Source organism: Diceros bicornis, chromosome 19, assembly GCF_020826845.1.
Source record: "Diceros bicornis minor isolate mBicDic1 chromosome 19, mDicBic1.mat.cur, whole genome shotgun sequence".
Taxonomy (NCBI): Eukaryota; Metazoa; Chordata; class Mammalia; order Perissodactyla; family Rhinocerotidae; genus Diceros; species Diceros bicornis.
This window is the reverse complement of record NC_080758.1, coordinates 22,107,050-22,126,251: the sequence shown is the minus strand read 5'-3', so window position 1 is coordinate 22,126,251 and position 19,202 is coordinate 22,107,050. Positions and strand designations below refer to the sequence as shown.

Below are 19,202 nucleotides of genomic sequence, written 5' to 3'. Positions count from 1 at the left end.
CACATTTTCCCAGCCTTCACTCTCCTTATGTTCTCTCTTTCTTCTTTACTCAGCTTAGAGTCTTTATAATCACTACCTCACATATACCCTCAATCCCTTTTCCTCTTTTTCCCCTTCACCATAGTCTCCTGGCAGAAATTCAATGTTTCTCTTGGTTAAATCCAAGTTTTTTTTATAACAGTCGTGCGTCACTTAACAATGGGAATGCATTCTGAGAAACGCATCCTTAGGTGATTTCACCATTGTGCGAACATCGTAGAGTGTACTTACACAACCCTAGATGGTATAGCCTACTACACACCCAGGCTATATGTACTAATCTTATGAGACCACTGTCGTATATGCGGTCTGTCATTGATGGAAATGTCATTATGTGGTGCATGACTGTACTACTATTATAAGGACCACCTCGTTTATTCTTACTGTCAGAATCACAATCTGCAGAAATTAGAAGCAAATTAATATAAAGCTAGCAATGTATACGATTTCATTTGTCTGTTTTCACTGACCTAAAGGTCTTGTATAGCTTTTAAAATTACTTATTTATTTTCATTTTTAATTGTAAAATACACAAACAAGATTTACCATCTTAACCATTTTTAAGTGTACAATTCAGTAGTGTTAAGTACATTCCCATTGTTATGCAACCAATGTCCAGAACTCTTTTCATCTTGTAAAACTGAAACTCTGTATCCGTTAAATAACATCAACTCATTTCCTCCTCCCCCTGGCCTCTGGCAACCACCATTCTTAAGTCCAGCTTTTTATCTATTCCTGTCTTGTGCCTGCACAGCTGAATGTGGCTGGGAAAAACAAATAACACACATTGGCTGACTTTTCTTCCTATTGCTGTGGGAGAACAGCTGTTTTCTAAACTGGCCCCTCTACCTGATGTTAGACCTGTTCCTTCTCACCTACTGAAGGACGTTGCTCCAACAATCTCCCCTTTCTCTCGCAGCTTCTGTTTTTTTCCTTTGTAGGATCAGTCTCAACAGCATAAAAATGTGTATTTTTTTCCCACATGGGAAAAACTTTTTTCTTGACCCGTATCTTCGTCTAGCTACTGCCTCATTTCTCTATTCTTTATAGCAAAACATCCAAAATAGGTTGCCTAGGCTCACCTGTCTGCATTTTCCCTCCTCACATTCTCTGTTGATTCTACTTTATTGAAACTGTCCTTATCAATGTTGCTCATGACTGCCATGTTGCTGAATTCAGTGATGATTTTTTTGCCCAGTCTTAACTTGAGGTCATCTTAGCTTGACCTCAGTGACATTTGGCCCAGTTGATCGTTTCTTCTTCCTGAAAATACTTTCTCACTTGGTGTGATAGACAGAATAATACCCCCTCAAAAATGTCCATGTCCTAATTTCCAGAACCTGTGAGTATATTATTTTATGTGGCAAAAGAGACTTTGTAGATGTGATTAAGTTAAGGAACTTGAGATGGGGAGATTATCCTGTATTATTTGGGTGGGCCCCATGTAATCACAGGGTCCTCATAAGAGGAAGGTGGGAGGACAAGAGTCAGAGAAGGAGATACGACTATGGAAGCAGATTTGGGGAGTGATGCATTTTGAAGATCCAGGAAAGGGCCACAGCAATATACATCAAGGTAATACGTTTGTGTTGTTCTAAGCCAATAAATTTGTGGTAATTTGTTGTAGCAGCAGTAGGAAACTAGGACCCTGTTTCTCCTGGTTTTCCTTTTCTCTCTCCGGCCAGGTTTTTTCGGTCTCCTTCACTGGTTTCTTCACTTCTCTTTGACCTCTTAATGTTGAGCACTTAGCCCTCTTCTCTAGCTAGTTTCACTGACAGTTCCTCTCATCCAGTTTGATGATTTTCAATAAGAGTTTTTATGCTGATGATTCCCTAATTTACATCTCTAGTGTTGCCCTCTCCCTTGAACATTTCAGACTTTACCGATCCCAAACCAAATACTCATCTTCCCTCCAAAATTCATTTCTCTCATGGTCTTCCCCATCTCAATAAATGACCTCGTCATCATTCCTGTTGATTGGGACCAAAACTGGTATCTGACACCTTGTCACCACCTCTACCATTGCCACTTGGTGTGAGTCACCACCATCTTCACTTGGATTATTGCAGTAGCCTCCTACCTGGTGTCCCTGTTCCTCCTTGTCTCCCACCCCAGCCATCATTCTGTTCTCGACACAGTAACCAGAATGATTTGTTAAAATGGAAGTTGGGTCATGACTCTTACTGCTCAATGCACTCCAGTCATATGGGCTCCTTGCCAGGCACTCTCCCCTCCTCGGGCCTTTGTATTTGGTGTTCCCTCTGCCTGGAGTGATCTTCCCCGGAGAGTCACATGGCTTGTTCTCTCACTTCCTCCAGGCCTTGGTTTACATATCACCTCAGTGAGGCCTACCCTGATGACTGTATTTAAAATTGCAGTCCTCCCTCTGAATGCTCCATTTTTTCTTCTCTGCCTTATTTTTCTCTCTAGTTCTTATCTTCAGCTGATAAATAAATAAAATGTAGTGTACTGTTTCTCTTTCTATCTGAGAGGGTTAACTCCTTGGGGATAGAAAGTTTTTGTCCTTTGTGTTCCCTGCTGGCTCTGAGAGCCTAGAACAGTGTTGGGCACACGATAGGAGCCCACACCTTTTTAAGCTAATTGGAAGATTTGGGGTATGAAAGTCTGATTGGAGTGGGTTTAGTGACAGTGGTAGGAGAGGAGGTGGGTACAAGGAGTATAGATAACTTTCTTGAGGAGTTCTGCTGTGAAGGGAGCAGCGAAATTGGTCAACAGCTAAAGAGTGACGGTATGTTTGTGTGCCGATGGTAGTGCTTCAGGAGGGAGAAAGGGAACGTGATAAGGCCTGGGGAAACTTAGGAGACAGTCATAGAAACTGAATCTTGAAGTAAGGAAGAGGGAATGGGGCCTATGCACGAGTGGAGGGCTGGCTGAAAGAGGCACACAGCCACTCATCTGTGTAACAGGGTGGGAAGAGGATGTGAGGACACCCACAGGTAAGTTCTCTAAAGCAAGCATCTTGCTGCTACATTGTGACTGCATTTTTTCTGTAGCTCATAAAACTATTACAAGTTATTTTTCTGGGTTGTAATTATTTGTGTGAATGAATTATCTCCCTTGAACAAGTTCTTAGAGGGTGAGAATTGATTTTTTAGAAATCTTAAAAATTAGTGTTTTCCTTGCCATTTTTTGCCACGGGCACTAAAATGTCTCAATAAATTAACCATTTTTTTAAAAAATCATATAGTCAAGCAACGACAAAGCTAAAACTAACCTAACCACCCCAGCAGCTTGTTCCCAGACTGTACCACCAATCTAGAAGAATAGCTTTTGCTGTCCCTTTTACCCTCTATGACCGAGGTTGTCTCTTCCCTTTGTGTTCTGTTTGGCTCACTCCTTCTCCTTCTCCAAGAACATCTTTCTGTTTCCCTATCCCCCAAGAGGATAGAAGTGCCTGATCTGCGTCATCAGACTTAATTTGGAGTGCCTCAACAATTCATCTCCCAATGTTCATATTAAGAAGGCATCTAAACGCCAGACATTTTACCAGAGAAACTGTTGGGAATTCTTAATTCCCGATTACCTATGAGAATACTGTCTCTCACCTCTGGAGACCTGTAATCATAGGGGCATCATATTTGTATCACTGTGTAACTCACTTTTAGTTTGTCCCATGGAACTACTGGAGTCACTGGTGCTCTGTTTCACAGCACCCATCTATTCTTGATCTTTAAAGGCCTTTTTAAAATGAGGGATACATATTTAAAGTTCTAATCTCACCACCACCCATGTGTAATTAATTCTATCAGTTATTTTAAATATAAATTGTCCTTTTGTCTCTTCCTCTCCTTTCCTAATGTTGAGCCTTGTTCACTACTTCTTTCCAAGAATACCCTTTCTTATATGTAGATACCTCAGCACAGGTTTTTTCTAAACAATGAGTTGCAACCCATTAATTGGACAAGAAATCATTCTGGTAGGTAATGACCAATATATTTTTTTTAATGGAATAAAAGTAGAACACTTTGCACATAGTAAGGATAAGTATTGTTTTATGAAACTTTTGTTGCTTTTAATTTCGTATGTGTTTACATAAAGTATATTTCTTACTATGGGTCACATTCAGAAGCATTTGAAAGCCTCTGTTCTTATTAGACCCTATATTTTGCTGAACGAAAGAGAGCTCGTACCCAGGTTCAAGGCTTATGTAGTTTAAGAGGTAGAGTCCTGAAGGTCCATTTTAGAGATCTGGTTTGAGTCCCAGCTGCTCAGCTAACCATATGACATTGAACCTGTTCTGAAGGACTTTTTTGTTTTAGTTTTCACACTCAAGTAATGAGCGCTTGCTTTTGTATTTCAGAGGAATGTGCAAAGAATACTTAATGAAATAATATGAATGAAAGCACTTTTGAAATTATAAGAGGCAAGGAAAAAGTATTTCATGTCTGACCTGAAATATCTCTTTCTGTTTGTTTTATTTGTAGAGCTTTTGCAAAGCAAAAAAGCATTTAGAATAAACGTTTGGAATAAACATTTAGAAATCCTTTGCCAGATTCCCCTCCTTGTACAATTGCCTCAGTTCAGGTAATTCAGAAATGTCCTGTCTTGCTGACAGGAGTGAGTGCATTTGGAGTTCTCGGTGAGCCAGTCCATTGTTTGTCCACAGATTCTGCCTTATCCTTGGACTTTGTACATGAGGTCAGAAGCTGTTAGTCTCCCCCAGAAATGTTTGCAATCGTGCCTATGTGATTTGTATATTGTCTCTGTTTTTCGGTCCCATTTGTACTTAGACAAAGAGGCAGCTGAACGTCTTTCAAAAACAGTAGATGAAGCATGTCTGTTACTAGCAGAATATAACGGGCGCCTGGCGGCAGAGCTGGAAGACCGGCGCCAGCTGGCTCGGATGCTGGTGGAGTACACCCAGAACCAGAAGGATGTTTTGTCAGAAAAGGAGAAAAAACTAGAAGTGAGTACATTGCAGGGCAGACCCAGACTTCCCAAGTTCCCCTTCCTGTAGCCCACATTAGAAGGTTTTATTATGCCTTTACTAATACATTTTTGTCTTCTAAAAATTCATGAGATGTGAACATCCTTCAGTTATTGTAATTATTTGAACCTGGTTGAAAATTGAAGTCCATGTTTTTATATGTCCAAGAAAAAACAAATTGGAATATATGAAACAATGAACTGTTAAATCACAGCGTTTAAGATCTTAATATTGCTTTAGTTTGAACTCACGTTAAAAAAAACAATTGTAGACTGAGGTACAAAAAGAACAGGAGGTCAGCAAAACCAAAGAATGTTTATTTGGTAGTATTTGGGAAATGCTTAAAAATTTCTTATTTTGGGGTTATATGAGATTTATTTCTGACTTGTATCCATGTTAAGGCCAATCCAAGGTCTGTCTGGAGTTAGTTCTAAAATTTCACAGTAATGTTTGTGGAGCCCAGTTCTCAAACTGTTGAGGGGGAACTAATTTCTACCCTGAGTTGACATTAGTCTGAGTGCCCTTGGGGAGGGGCTTCAGAACTCATTTCTCACCATGCATTTGTTTGGCTTTTTAATTAAGTACGTGGTGGTTTAACCTCAGTGCTTAGTCATTTGGGATAACGGAGCCAGCAGTGTGGATATTTGGGGACTTTTGCTTGCCCCAAGCTGCTAGGCTTCCTTTTCAGTAGTGTTGGCCCTTTTTCTAAAAGAGAGACATAGAAAGGAGTTGCACCCAGTGGTTTGGGAGGGGAGGGCGGTTTTGAGTTGGAGAACCAATCACATATTATAAGAAATAGCAGAGTAGATAAGGAAGGAGGGGATAGTGTGTCTTCCCCTGAAACACCACCCTGCCGCCTTGCACCCAAGAAATAACGGTCTCTGGCACAGAGGGAAGGAAAATTGAGCTAGCCCTGTGGCTGGCATTACAGTGTTTGCCTTTCAATACTGTCAGCTGACTTGAGGGGGGAAATGAATGATGGGCACTTTTTACCATATCTTTACGTGCAATGATTATGGGAGCGGTGATGGGCAGTGGTAATAGGAACTTCATATTCCTGGCTGGAAAGTGGTAGATGGCAAATGACTGTAAAAATAGTATGGCTTAGATTTAGAAATCGATACTGACCAGAAATCCTAAAGGGAGTTTCACAGGCAGTACCAGACGGTCATTTATCTGAAATGCTCATCTTTCACTGAGGAAGCATTTTCAGCACTGTGCCCCGGGACTAATAAGAGAGTGTAATTAATGATTCTGGTTGTAAGTCACCATGCCATCTGTTGAACTGCCCCTTGGCGACACATTAAGGGCTTTCTCTGATCTGTCAGACATTGATTATCATGAGCAGCTGTTGTCGGGTGGAATGTGGCAAGCCATAGAGGACAGAGTCTTTGAGAAGGAGATTGGGTTGGTGAGTGGATTAACTGTTTGTTTCCCTTCTTCACAGTTGTACTTTCCTTCCTTCCTATATTTCTTGGGGGATCATTCTGGTTTCTGTAGAGCCAGTGGTTTGCTGGATGCCACGAGAAGTCATTAAGGAAGAGAGGTGGATCAGAGATTTGAGTGTGTTCTGTAGCTTTCCAGTCCAAATTCTTCCACTCATCTGGGTATTGGAATTCCATTGCTTAAGAATCAGAACGGGAACGTCACACCACTGGAAAGTACAGATTCTGAACTAAAGGTTCTTATCCCAAACCATGTCTCCCAGCCCCTTGAACGAAACCATTTATTGTAAAAATGGAGCTAAATTTGCTGCATTTAAAAAAGCAAATGATTAGATACAACATAAGATGTTGAGAGATGGCTTTAGTTCTTTGTTTATCCCTGCTTGTTAAAAATGTAAACAGTCTGTTCTCTAGATTTTCTCTAAGATTTTTCTCTCATGTCCCATAATACACTGGTGTTATTCCATTATATCATTATGGTGGTGGTAAAACTTACTAAGTATGTGCCACTTGAAAGGTGCATTATTACTATGAATTCTTCCAAGTCCTCCAAAAGTGTCTTATTGATGAGGGCAGTACATAAAAGTGTACCTGTTTTTTTTTAACACTACCATTTCTTTTTTTAAAACTGCCACATCAGAATGCTAATGAAATCTTTTATTTTTTAATCCTTTCATTGCCTTCAATGTATAAATACGTAGAATTCTTATAACTCTGGAAATGTAATTACTTGCTTGAGAGTTTGTTTTCTTTTCAGAGTTCTTGTTTGTTAACACATAAGTTTTTTTTCTAAGTTTATATCTTCCTTTACGTAACAAACATATCTTTCTTTTTCTTTCACTTGAGAATTTTATGTTAGGTTTCTCAGCGTTTCCTAAACTTTGGGATAGGGAGTGGGATGATTAAGAGCGCAGGATGATTTATATACTGGGATGTGGGAGGGGGAAGTTATGGCTCACAGAAAGACATTGTGTTTCTGCCCTCAAGGAAGTCATATTCTGGCATAAACAGCATGGGTGAACATGAAACCAAACCAGGGGATTATACATAATGCAGATTAAGGAGACAGTTGGCAATTCTGATTGTGGTTTAAGGTTAAGTCCAAACTTCCCAACAGGCAGTAAAGCCTTTTTGTAAAAAGAAATAGCAATTGAAGAAGAGAAATATATTTATAAATGGGGAATAGCCAGACTGGAGCAGACAGATGTGTGAAAAAAGACAAAAGACAGAAGGTGTAGGGGGAGGTGCCAGAGCCTAGCCGTGGGAATTTGGCTCTGTACTCTAGGGAGCTGCTCATTCATTTGTGACGTCAGCAAAGCCTGCACCCGTCAGGAGATGTATATACTCTCCCCTCAAGGAGCTTACTTTCTAGTTGGGGAGAAACAGTAGCAAACAAGGAGTTAAAATAGGATGTGAGAAATGTTATAAGTAAGGGGATATCATAACTCATTGTGTCTAAGTTGAAATAGACCAAGAAAAAATTTAAAATGTTAATAATAACATAATAATTTGGTCAGAAGTTTATTAAAAACATAGGAGGATTATCAGATGCACGTGCAGTTTCTGAACACCATAATGCCTTCCGTGGGTCTTCCAAAGTTTGATAGACTGTAATACTCTTTGACTGCTCTTAGAGTGTCAGGACCATAATTGTTCCTAAATAGATATTTGTTCTGTGAGCAAAATTCATCACTTGATGCAGTGTTTTTCTGTAAAGAAGAAGTTTTTTTTCTTAGGTTGCATGAAAAGTGGTTGACAAATCTGATTTAATTGTTGGTTGTAAAGAAAAGTGAGTATTTGATAGAAATTCCTGTGGGTTTGCTCTTTTGTTCTACTTTTCTTTTAGGTAGAATCATGATTCATTTTGAAATGATTTTTTTGTTTTTGGTTTTGCTTCTGGGTGTTATGGTTGACACTGGCCTACCACCTTTCCCTTAAACTCTAGGCAGGGTTAGAAGGAGAGCTGCTTAAAATCTGTGACGCTTTTATCATGAACTTGAGAAAACCCAGAAATGGGAAAGAAGGCAGGTGGAAGGAAGCACAAATAGCAGCCTAGAGGTTAAGGAATGTGGAGAATGTAGAAGAAGGTTAATTCAAAAAGGTAAAGGCGAAAGGTACCAGAAAAACCTCCCAACTTGAGTTCTTAGACCAAAGGGAAGTTGCAGTTCTGGTTGGCATAGGTGCCTGTTACCCTGAGTGACTGCTAGAAGCTCACTTGCTGTAGTCAGCGTGGGTTGCACAGAGTTCCTGTCTTGTCAATTTGGATAAAGCGTGACGTTGGTATGTTCTGTCTGAGTGATCAGGGCATGTGAAAGAGAGAGAAATCTATTTGTACGAGCATTAAAGGAAAAAGGGCAGGTACTCACAATTTTACCACCTTAGCGTATCGGTTATTTTCATTCATATCATGGTCTTTGGCTGTCATGATCTAGAACTGAAAGGAGACAGTGCTGTGTGGTACACATGGCACATGGTACACACACAGATTGTATGGTACACAGGGAAGAGCTCTGGGGGAATGTGTTTCTCTCTGTAGATTTTTTTTTAATTGAGGTGAAATTTATAGAACTAAAAGTAACCATTTTAAAGTCTATACATTTCAGTGGTGTTTAGTACATTCACAGTATTGTGCAACCACCACCTACATCAGATTCTGAAACCTTTCACTTTTCATCACACCAAAGGAAAACCCCATACCCATTAACCAGTCACTCTGTACGCGCACCTCCTTCCAGCCCCTGGCAACCACTAGTCTGCTTTTTGTCTCTATGGATTTGCCTGTACTGGATATTTCATATAATCGTGTCTGGCTTCTTTGCTTTAGCATAATGTTTTTGAGGTTCATCCACATTGTAGCGTGTATCATTACTTCATTCCTTTTTATGGCTAAATTGTCTGTGGTATGGATATGCAACAGTTTGTGTATCCATTCATCTGTTGATGGACATTTGGGTTGTTTCCACCTTTTGGCCATTATGAATAATGCTGCTATAAACACTTGTATACAAGTTTTTGTGTGGACATATGTTTTTATTTCTGTTGGGTATGTGTATGCCTAGGAGTGGAATTGCTGGGTCATATGGTAATTCTATGTTTAACTCTTTGAGGAATCACCAAACTCTTTCCCACAGCGAGTACACCATTTTACATTCCAGCAGTGTATGAGGGTTCTAGTTTCTCCACATCCTTACCAACACTTGTTATTGTCTGTCTTTTTAAAATTCTAGTCATCCTAGTGGATGTGAAGTGGTATCTCATTGTGGGTGTTTTTGTTTGTTTTTTGGAAGATTCGCCCTGAGCTACCATCTGTTGCCAATCTTCCTCTTTTTGCTTGAGGAAGATTCACCCTGAACTAACATCTGTGCCAGTCTTCGTCTATTTTGTATGTGAGTCGCCACCCCAACATGGCTGCTGAGGAGTCGTTTGGGTCCGAGCCCGGATACCGAATGTGGGCCGCCGAAGCAGAGCATGCTGAACTTAACCACTAGGCCACGAGGCCAGCCCCTCATTGTAGCTTTGATTTACATTTCCCTAATGATTAATGAGTGAGCATCTTTGCGTGTGCTTGTTGGCCATTTGCATATCTTTTGGTGAAAAATGTCTATTCAAGTTCTTTGCCCGTTTTTGAAATGGGTTTTTTGTTGTTGAATTATAAGAGTTCTTTATATATTCTAGATACTAGACTTTTATCAGATACATGATTTACAAGTATTTTCTCCCATTCTGTGTCTTTTCAGTTTCTTAATAATGCTCTTTGAAGCACGTAAGTTTTTAGATTTGATGAGTTCCAATATCTGTTTTTTCCTTTTGTTGCTTGTGTTTTTTTTTTGTTTTTTGTTTTTTATAAGGAAGGTTAGCCCTGAACTAACATCCAGTGCCAATCCTCCTCTTTTTGCTGAGGAAGATCAGCCCTGGGCTAACATCCATGCCCATCTTCCTCTGCTTTTATATGGGACTCCGCCACAGCATGGCTTGATGAGCAGTGCGTTGGTGCGCGCCCGGGATCCGAACCTGCCAACCCCAGGCCGCCAAAATGGAGTGCGAGCACTTAACCGCTGGGCCAGCCCCTTGTTGCTTGTGTTTGGTGTCACGTTTAAGAATCCATTGCCATGTTAGCTCAGAGCTGGTCTTCCTCAGCAAAAAGAGGAGGATTAGCACGGATGTTAGCTCAGGGCTGATCTTCCTCACAAAAAAAAAAAAAGAATCCATTGCCAAATTTCAGGTCGTAAAGATTTACTCCTGTATTGTCTTCTAGGTTTTATAGTTTTAGCTTTTACATTTAGGTCATTGGTACATTTTGAGTTAATTTTTGTATTTGGTTTGAGATAGGGGACCAACTTTATTCTTTGCATGTCGATATCCAGTTGTCCCAGCACCATTTGTTGAAGAGACTATTCTCTCTCCTGCTGAATGCTTGGTACTTTGGTCAAAAATCAATTGGCCAGAGGTGTGTGGGTTTATTTCTGGATCTCTGTTCTATTCCATGGATCTATATGTCTATCCTTTGCTGGTACCACATGATTTTGATATCGGTAGCTTCATATTAAGTTTTACGATTGGAAAATGTGAGCCCTCAAACTTTGTTCTTCGTTTTCAATATTGTTTTGGCTATTTGGGGCCTCTTGCAATCCATATGAATTTGAGGATCAGCTTTTAGGTCATTGGCATTTTAATAGGAATTGCATTGACTCTGTAGATTGCTTTGGGAACTGTTACCATCTTAAGTCTTCCAATCCGTGAACATGGGATTTCTTTCCATTTCTTTAGATCTTCTTTAATTCCTGCTGCAGAATGTAAAAAAGCATGCTAAAGTACCACTTACTGACCCGTTTGACATTACAGAGGTCCTGTTTAGGTGCCATAGGTATCGGGGAATCACAGTAGAGGGCAGTAGTGTGTGCTGCCTTTCAGTAGGCAATGTTTACCCCCACCTCTAGAAGCTGTAAGTGAGTAGTACCTGTGTGTGTGCACTCAGCAAAGTCCCTGGGGCACAGTCATGACAGCTGCCTTCTCTCTTCAAAGTGAAGTGGCACATAGAGGCCTGGATGTCTAGATAAAGTCATTAACAGGATTAATGAGCTGGCCAGAACCTTAGAAATGGTGTAGTCTGACTTCCGTATTGGTGGAGAAACTCAGACCCAGAGAAGGGAGTTACCTGCAGACCAGGAATAGAACAGACATTTGGTAACTTTCCATCAGGTATGTGTTTTGTTTGTTTGTTGTTGTTTTGCTTCTTGTAAATTTGGTTTCATAAGGTCAACCGCAGGAAGACATCCTACACAGAAGAGTAGCCAAAGTTGAATCATTTCAGCAATCCCCAAGAACCTTGTTTTAGATAATGACACCTTAGGTGGGGGGATTAAAATGATTGCCTGAAGCATTCCAGAGTGGCCTCTGAGAAAACCCTTCTAAATTTTGAGAGTCCACTCTGCCACCAAGATTCTAAGTACCCTCCTCGCTGTACCTATGCGTGCTCTTGCTCTGGGAGGGAGGGTGTGGAGGAATTGGCTCATTGAATTTAGGGCTGTTGCTGTTTCTCCCCAGCTTGGCACCTCCTCCTTGGCTGTAATGAATACTCAGGATTAGAGCCTTCTACTTAGACAACACAGCTGGGAAGGGGAAAATGGCCCAGAATCCCACATTGCCTTGTGACTCTTTGTGTTTGTTTTGTAATTTGGTTATAACAACTTGAGATATTCTTGGGCTGTAGCTGAGGGGGTACTAAACCAAACTGATAGCCGTCTGTTGTTTCTGGCAGCATCCCCCACCTCCCTGCAGGGTGCAGATGGTTAGAAGCATTCATTTCGATAAGAGGATAGGCAGTAGGTGGAGATAGCTCCTTTTTTGTCAACTTTGGAGTAAGTTCTCTCCTTTCCCTGTAATGATCAAAGCCATTATAATAAGGGCAGACGGGAGCAGGTGATCTAATCCTCATTTTAGATGAGAAAACAAAGTTCAGGGTTTAGATGACCAGTTGAAGGTGACAGAGGAAGTCAGGACCAGAACCGAGATCTCCTGACTCCGGACTCTGGTGATCACCTGCTGCGCTCCCCTGGGAACTGAGAGGCCCTGCCTGGGGCTGCCTCTCACAGCCCTGCCTAGCCTGGCCCCACCTGCCCACCAGTCCTCTACACTCACTGCCCTTCCTTATCATATAATTCTTTCCTCCCCAGGCTGGCAGTGCTGTCAGCACCACAGACTGTTAGAACAGTTGTTGAAAAGGTCAGCCTGCTTACGCTGGTCAAGTGGTCATGGGGGGCTTGTATTCATATCCTTCCCATGGAGCAGTCTGTGCTTGCTCACTGCTTTTTCATTCCTGCTTTCATATGGCAGCCTTTTTTTTTTTTTTTCCAGATTTCCCTCCAGTAGGTGGTGACTTTTCTTGCATTGTGTGGTGGTTCTATGAGTAATTTGGAGTTTAGAGACTGTATGTTGGGTTGAACTTCATTGAATTTTATAGATAGACAGACAGACAGGTAGAAGACATATATATCCCCAAGTTAAGGATTAATCTTTGTTTTATGAGGGAATAAACATTGAATAGTCAAATTAGACAAATGGGGCTCTCTTCTGGGTTTTAATTATCTGTTTACATTTGAAACAGCTGCAGGAAAAGAGCAGCTACTTCTTCTTATAACATTGACTTGAGTGAGCATAACTGTAAGAGCCGGATTCAGATTACAGAAATTTGAGCTCTAGTGTCTTAAGTGTCTGTTTGACCCAATGGGTACATGTTATTTTAAATAAAGATCTATTTTGGTCTTCATGAACGTTCCTCCTGCTGTTAGGATGGGCCTTCTCTCACTTCAAGTTGCGGTTTTTGAAGAAAGTAAAATTGGATTGTGGCATACATTGCTATCTTGGAAGTTACATCTCTGACTTAGTTTTTCTCTGTACATAAATTGTGGGACTTGAAATAAGATCAGACAAAGTCTTTTTCTGTGATTAGGGCAAAAATGTTCATGGTTATAATAAGGAGGCGAAATGAAACCTTTGCAAACGAAGTCCATGAGCTCCCAAAGGTGTGTGGTGCTTCATGTTAAGAAGTGGTGGTGCCAGCCAGCTTACATTATGACTATGCAAGCCTCCTTATTTGTTCTCTTCCTTATTCAGGTCCTTTAAACATCTTTAGGAAAAAGTGTGGCCAACTCTCTTGCTTAATCCATTCATTAAGTACTTTGAGAATTTTAAGCAGAATAACTTTGCAAATTTCAACTCAACAAAAATTTACTCGTAGCCTTCCGAGCATTCTTGGGCTTTGGGTAGTGATTTTGCATGGACACATCCCACTTTTTCCTCATGATGTCTGGTATGATTGTCTGGTGCTTTTCTGAGTCCTTTTATTTTGCCCACAGTGTTTCTATTCTGTGTGGCATAGACTTTCTAGGAGTTATTCCCATAGAGGTATCATATACCTCAGTTGTGATTCAGTGATGAGGATCTGTAATGCCCATTCCAGGCTCTTTCTGCCTTTCTCTGCTGAGGCCAGTGGTCCTGGCAGCGTTTTATCTTTGATGTGGTTTTTCATTTATAAAACAACAATATTACCCTCACCTGGGCAAACAGGTTTCAACACTTGGCTATCCTGAAGTTGTTAGTGTCTGCCTTTCCTTATTACACAGGGCCTTTAGTGCCAGTTTATTTTCCTTTCTGCAGAAGTCTCTAATAGACTGGCTGAAGATGTCCTTCTCAGCAGGTAGCATGCTTTGCCTCTTGAAGATTAAAAAAAAAATCATATACACGTGAGCACCCCCCCCCCACACACACACACACCAGCACCACTGTGCTTTTTTAACTACCACTGTATCCTGTTTTCCTTTGCTGCCTCTGCTTCTTACCCCATTGCAGCTTGGCGTGCGTATCTACATTCCACTGAGGAATCCCCCACCAGTGGTCTAATCTCAAAAGCCAAAAGATATTTCTCAGTCACTGTCTCTCATCTCCCTTTTTTCTTTTTGGCCCTCTCTGTAGTATTTAATACTATTTACTACTGTTTATGTGTTTTCCTTCTCTGGTTTTTGTATACCACCCTCTGATGGTTTTAGTCTATTTTTTTGTCCTTTAAGCTTTTCTCCATTCCCATCCTGTAAATGTTGGTATTCTTTTAGCCTTTTTTTTCATTCTGGATCTTTTCCTTGAGTGACATACTTAAAGTGGCTTCAGCTACCCCTGTATGCTGATGGCTTAAATCTGGATCTTTAGCCCAGACCCTTCGTTGTACTTCAGACCTCTATATCTTATTTCTGCAGACACGTCAAACGTAATATGACCAAAACAGACCATCTTCTTCCTTCTGACCTTTCCTTTCCTTCTCTTTCCTTGTCTTTGGAGAATGGCATTGCCATTCATCAAAACCAAACACTAGACCTCATTCAGTGTTTCTTTCCTATTTTTTCCACCTCCCAAATTGGTGAATTCAGCCGCCTCTTGTCCCAGTCTCTCCCTCAGCTTCTCTGCTGCATCTCTGCCAGATGACCTTCCATTGCCTGTCTTCCACATTGGAGTAGTCGCCAAGCCATTGTGATTTTTATCTCTTCAATTTTTTTTCAATCTGTCCCCCTTCTCTTTGTCTCTGTCTCCACTTCACCACCTCAGTTCAGACTGTCATCGTCTCTCACCTGGTCCCCTGCAGTCGCTTCGTTACTGATCCATCTGCATTTGTTCTTCTGTCCTGTAATCCGTTCTTCATATGGCAGCCCTGTGGTGTTTCCAAAATGCAGCTATGAGCATGTCATTCTCCTTCTTAAGCACTTAAATGGCTTCTCATTGCTCCTACAATACAGGCCCAAATCCTTGCGGGTTCCCCCCACCCTCCACCCCATGACTTGGCTCCTGCTGACCTCATCAGCCATATCTCTTGCCGTGTTCCATTGCATTTCGTCCGTGCTGGCCTTCTTTTGTCTCTGGCTTTACATGTGCCGTTCCCTCTGCCTAGAACAGTCTCCCCGCTTTACTTCCCACCAGTTACCCTTACCTAGGTGATTACCATTCATCGTTTACATCCCAAGTCAAGCGGTATTTCCCTGAGAACCCCCCACCCCATAAAGCCAGGTCTCTCCCCTCCTCCCTCCATATATACTGTCATAGGTCTCTTTTTCCCTCAGAGCATCACCTAGTTTGTCATTCTTTTTATGGATTATTTGCCTGACCAGACCATAAAATCCTATCTGTATTGTCACTCTTTCATTCCCAGCCTTATCCTGATGCTTGACGCGGCAAACTGATCTCAGGTGGCATGTCCGGTTGCAGCTCGCTTCACCCCTAGGCTAGGTCAGAGCATGTCTTTGATGTGGACTCTTTCCAGGTTGAAGATGTTCCCATGAGATGCAGGCTTTACTCTTTAGACAAATTCCTTCCTCTCTCTTAGCCTTGAGGTTGATGGAATAAGACTGTGGTGCCACCTAGTTATGAAATTCTGTGACTTTTTTCCCCCAGTCTTGGAGGTCAAGGGCCCTTTTATTTTCGTAAGGCAGCTTCTAGTAAATGTGCTAAATTTTCAGGACATACTCAAATGGTTTGTGGAAGGAAGGATTTTGTATCCCATTAATAATTGTCTTCAATTCTGCATGTCTTTTCTTAAGATATAAATCAGAAAGATTAAATATTGTTCATAAAATAATAGAACATGGAAAGGGTGATTGTTCTTTTCCCCCTTAGATCTGCTAATTTACTGTGAACAGTTGAGCCAAGTGCCTGGTCTCATTCAAATCTCGTAACTATCCCACGGTATAGGCATTATTTCCATTTTTGTCTTATATGTAAGGACACTAAGCTCATCGAGGTGAAGTCATATGTCACATTGCACGCAAGTGGTAGGGTAGGATTTGAACTTGCATTTTGTGACTCAGAGTTTTTTCTGTTCTACCACAGTGACCTCCCTCCCCTGGGAGGGAGATGGTGTACCCTCAGTCTTTTGGAGGAGCTAGGAAACATTATTTCCCTCCGTTTTTGTTTGCTAATGGGAACAAATTGAAGTCTTTTTATTGCTTGTAGAGAGAACTGTATCCAAATGTAGTGCGGTAACCTACAGACTGCCATGCCCTAGGCAGACCCTCTAGCACTTAAAATTATAATAAACATTGCTTAAAATTATTTGGTGTGAAAACTGTTCTTTTCCTTTGTACCCTTTGCTTCTCAACTGCCTCCCTGAAATGCTTGACTTTACCAGTATTTGGCTCAAAAGGAGAAACAGTTGAAACTTCAATACCTTTGATGTTTGTCTGCACAGGGGCAATAACCTGGTTTTCCATTAAAATGGTTGTTAAGGAAGCCAGTTTGTAGGGGTTCTGTTACTTGCATAAAGCTTACATTTTTGATGGTTAACTTAAAAAAAATAATTATAAATAGTAAATAGTTCTTCTTGTACTTTAGTATTTTGGTTTTACCTGGTTTTATATAATGAGGGACCCATTGCATAAATGTAAGCATTTTTGAGGGACCCAGGTCTATTTTTAATAAGTATCCTTTTAAAGCATTTTATGGAGATCTGTTAAATTTTAAATATTTAGCTTTATGATTACATTAAGGTTTGCACATTTGCCCGGTCCTAAAATTGGTTTTATTTTTGTTAGTTTCATTTTTATTAGTTTAGTTACACGTAGACACTAATTTTATTCTTCTTCCCTTCGGCAGATCCCTGTCAAAAGAGGGTTTGTGTTGTGGCAGTAGAAGCTCCCTTAAACCTTTTGTGTAGAGGGTCCTCTGGGGAGAAAGAAGTACCCTGAAAACACTTTGTGGTACGATTTCAAGTTTAAGAAGCCCGTTCCCATTTGACTCCTCCAGTGGATGGTTGGATTGCTCTGAGAATATTCCTCAAATTGGAGCCATTTTTGTCATTTTCCCTTCTGGGAAATACTTTGTGTGTACCTTTATTACTGGTTTTGGTAATGGAGCTGAGAGGCCCTGAGCACTGGGATGGGAGCCACAACTTCCTCTTTTCCTTGTATCTTCCCTAATGTCTTACTCAGCAGCTCCAGCCCTGCTGTGACAGCCCAGAATGTATCATTTTGAAATGTCGCAGCTGCCACTGAGTCATATGGGAGCATGGAGCTGGCTGGGTGAGAGGTACAGGTCAGTGATGGGTTTTTGTTCCCACATAGATCCTTGAAGAAACATTAAAAGCAGCATTCTTATTTTCAGTCCAAAGATTTATATATTTTATTTTCCTTAAAAAGCAAATGAGAGAGAGAGAAATTATTAATTGATAGTGGTTTAAGTAGAGGCTGTGGTTCTAAGTGTAGATCTTGTGAGCCTTAGTGGCGAGAGGTAAGCCTCCTTGCTGGATGAGGGGGGTGAGTGGGCTGAGTGTTAAATAATATTAGGGTGAGGGTCAGCTTCCCTTTTCTGCTTGGCTCTCTCAACCTTCATTCATGCAGTAAAGCAGTTCTTTGACTTAAATTCAGTATGGCAGGTCACCCTTAAAACTGGGCCCTTCGTAAATTGCTTCATGCGTAATAGCCTTTATGACTCTTAGTTGGGAGTAGCCAAGCAGTGGGTGATTTTTATATACCATATGTCCTATAGCACAACAGGGCCAGATAAAGGAAGATATGAGTCTTGATCCTAGAAATCTTGTCTCATCAAGTCAAGCATCTGCCTATGGTGTTATTTCTAACCATTTTTCTTATGTAAATACTTCCTAGCAAGAAAAAAATAGGTTTGACAATGTTTACATTTTGATCAGCATTTCTTACTTCAGTTGCTAGAGGAAGCGCTTATAATTTTGTTTGTTTTGAAAATGAAATTCCTGTAGAAAGGTCGTTGCAATGTCAGCCCCTGTCATTTCTAACCCTCTTATCCCAGAGCTCATCTGCAGCATGTCAGGTCTGGCTTACCAGCTGTAACCAAAAAAGGCAAAGAATGTGCAAGCTTTGCTCCCTTCAGCCAGTTGTCTTGGTGCTCCATGATGGTCTGTGTTCACACTCAGCTGGATCCACAGAAAGCAGGGGGATGTTGGACACATTTTCTCCTGCAAGTTTGGAGAGTCAGTGAGGCGAGATTCCAAAGCTTTGCCAGGAGCATAAATCCTAGGCATTATCTCGGAACTACACATTGGGCTTTACCCTCTACATTTTAAACATTTCCTGGCAGTCAAATAAACCCAGGCAGTTTTATCTCAGGTGCCCACTTTTCCTTCCACCTCTCTCCTCGAGGATCCTGAAACAGAGAGTAGCCGCGGTGTGTCTGCTTACCTGTTTCATGGCTCTCCACGGCCTCTCTGGGATGAGGTAGGATTTGCTGCAGTAGGTGCATGTAGCCAAATGGAGGATTCAGCTCAACCCCTCACCTCTGCCGCCACCCCAGTATAAATGATGCATGAGCAGGAAAGGAAAAGCAGCAGGACTGCTTCAGTTTGCCTTGTCTTCTCTTGCTTAAGATTGGTAGTGGAGGAAAGGCAAATGTCTGAAGACGAGAGTGCAAAAAGCCATGCTAGCTGTGGTTGGGATGAATCAGCAGGTAGAGAAGACTGATGAGCAGGATCGCTGCAGTGGTGTCGTCTTGCTGTTATAAATTGTGCAGGTCCTGATCTCTCCAATCCCTGTACCAGACAGGGTAGCATGTTAGGTTTAAGGCCTAGTCCTCTGTTACAAGTGCAAAGTATTTTAAACATGGAGCATGTGACCACCTTGCCACATCGTTTCTCTACATGAGTGGTACTTGGTGTGTTAAAGAGCACACTTAAATAAAAGAATTTGAATGGGTCTCATCACATTGAAGTTGGTCTTAGTAGTATGGTGAAAAGAAGTCTGGATTTCTTCTGAGAGCAGGAG

General features: G+C 41.2%; 1 protein-coding gene across 2 annotated transcripts in view; it reads left to right on the top strand.

Annotated features, from left to right (window-relative positions):
- The window catches only part of RPRD1B (regulation of nuclear pre-mRNA domain containing 1B), a 49,557-nt gene that overhangs the window by 24,201 nt on the left and 6,154 nt on the right, over window positions 1-19,202 (top strand). Inside the window, exons 6-7 of one of the 2 annotated variants that reach the window (XM_058562717.1) lie at window positions 4,791-4,966; window positions 6,316-6,398. In XM_058562717.1, coding sequence (XP_058418700.1) covers window positions 4,791-4,966; window positions 6,316-6,366 — 227 coding nt within the window. In that variant the 3' untranslated portion in view covers window positions 6,367-6,398. Of the gene's footprint in view, window positions 1-4,790; window positions 4,967-6,315; window positions 6,399-19,202 lie in introns of those variants that run through there. The other variant, XM_058562715.1, reaches the window with a different exon arrangement.